Source organism: Phytophthora parasitica (assembly GCF_000247585.1).
Source record: "Phytophthora parasitica INRA-310 unplaced genomic scaffold supercont2.11, whole genome shotgun sequence".
Taxonomy (NCBI): Eukaryota; Oomycota; class Peronosporomycetes; order Peronosporales; family Peronosporaceae; genus Phytophthora; species Phytophthora nicotianae.
This window is the reverse complement of record NW_008648997.1, coordinates 526,583-528,051: the sequence shown is the minus strand read 5'-3', so window position 1 is coordinate 528,051 and position 1,469 is coordinate 526,583. Positions and strand designations below refer to the sequence as shown.

At 48.6% G+C, this 1,469-nt stretch overlaps 1 protein-coding gene across 1 annotated transcript; it reads right to left on the bottom strand.

Annotated features, from left to right (window-relative positions):
- Positions 1–277: 277 nt before the first annotated feature.
- On the bottom strand, positions 278–1,030 carry PPTG_07148 (hypothetical protein; the record flags this gene model as incomplete). The annotated part of the gene is made up of 1 exon (XM_008901305.1): positions 278–1,030. One exon carries the CDS (start codon positions 1,028–1,030, stop codon positions 278–280), a length of 753 nt encoding a protein of 250 aa, XP_008899553.1.
- Positions 1,031–1,469: the final 439 nt, after the last annotated feature.

The window sequence follows — 1,469 nt, the reverse complement described above, 5'->3', positions numbered from 1 at the left end:
TGTTCCTCCAGAACTGCGGAGATTGGATGGCAACCACATGACGAACATGATGAACAGCGTTCGACCTTACGGGTTATACCTCTAGGATTATCAGAGGATTCGAGTATGCGATTGGTGAAATCACTTCAACTAATCGACCATCGTAACGACGAGATACGTATTAATACTGGTAGATTCTAAAAATCCTCGCGTTCGAGTATTAAACTACATTGCGGTTTTGTTGACAACGAAGTGACGTTCATCATACCGGTTCTCGCTTATGCGGTCAAGCTCCGAATCATATCCATTCATTGTGAAGGACGCGCTCGTGACCGTTGATACATACCGTTCTGAATGGGAGGTGACGTGAGTTTACAGAACTGTCATCATCGTCGTCTTCGTCATTGAGGGGCAGCGCATGGACAACCAGCAGACGCTCGTGGCTGCCTCTTGGCATCTCAGCAAAGCCGCGCTGACTGGGCTTCATCTCAAGTGAACTGCTACGTCGGACGTGAAAAGAAAACTCAGAGCGGTATAGCTCCTTGTGATGTTCCTCCTCCAATTCAATCGTGGACGATAGTGAGCCCACGGTACTGGTGCTCGAGGCGGCTGAAATACGAGAGTTCGTTCGTGGGCGCTTTGAAGGGCTGGCTTTCACCTCACTCGATTGTCCTTCATGCGGCGGAGTCTTCGAGCGATTTCTCCATGCTGTCAACTCCTGTCGAGCAAGAGCGTAGCATCCACGGAGTGTCTTGACTGCATTGCTAGCAGCCTGGTCCTTCCAAACAGTGAACTGGTGCCGACGACTTGAGAGCGAGCGCCGGCCTCCAAAGCGTAACATTACTCTCTTCTTGTCTGGTCTCTTTGGTCGATCTCTGGTTTCATCGTTGCACTTTTCGTCCAATTCACGGACTTCGCTGTTGATGCTTGAGCGGTTTGCTTCAGGAACCTCTTCAGTACTTGTATGGCCCACGACGTGCTTAGTTCGGCGTTTAGACCTTCCAAGACGTACGACTACACCAAGCGCTTGATGTGGCAAAACTTGCGGCATTTTGACTCCACCGCTTTGTTTCAGCCTTGTCGACTTGAAATGTGAAGACGGAGCCAACACCAGCGTCACCAACAGCAAGAAAGGGGCGTGAAAAATAAGATTTGAGACTTTCGTCAGATATTGTAAGTAACGAGGCATGAAGCAAGAGAATGTCACGAAAGGCAACTAACGTAAAATATTGGTAAGATATTTTGGCTAACTATTTTTTTTTTCTAATCGCTTCCGATCATTACTAACCGTCTTGCACGAATTTCGAGTACAGTCGGAAGACGCAATGACTCGTCCTGTTCCCGTTTACCGGTGTCACTAGGTAGCATTTGCTGTCGCTCTTTCTGCAGTTCGTTTGCTGAGACGTTCATGGTCTCTCCAGTACTGCCGCTACTGGCATTACTCGCGACTTCATGGTCTATTTCGTTATGGACACCTCTCACTCTGAGCA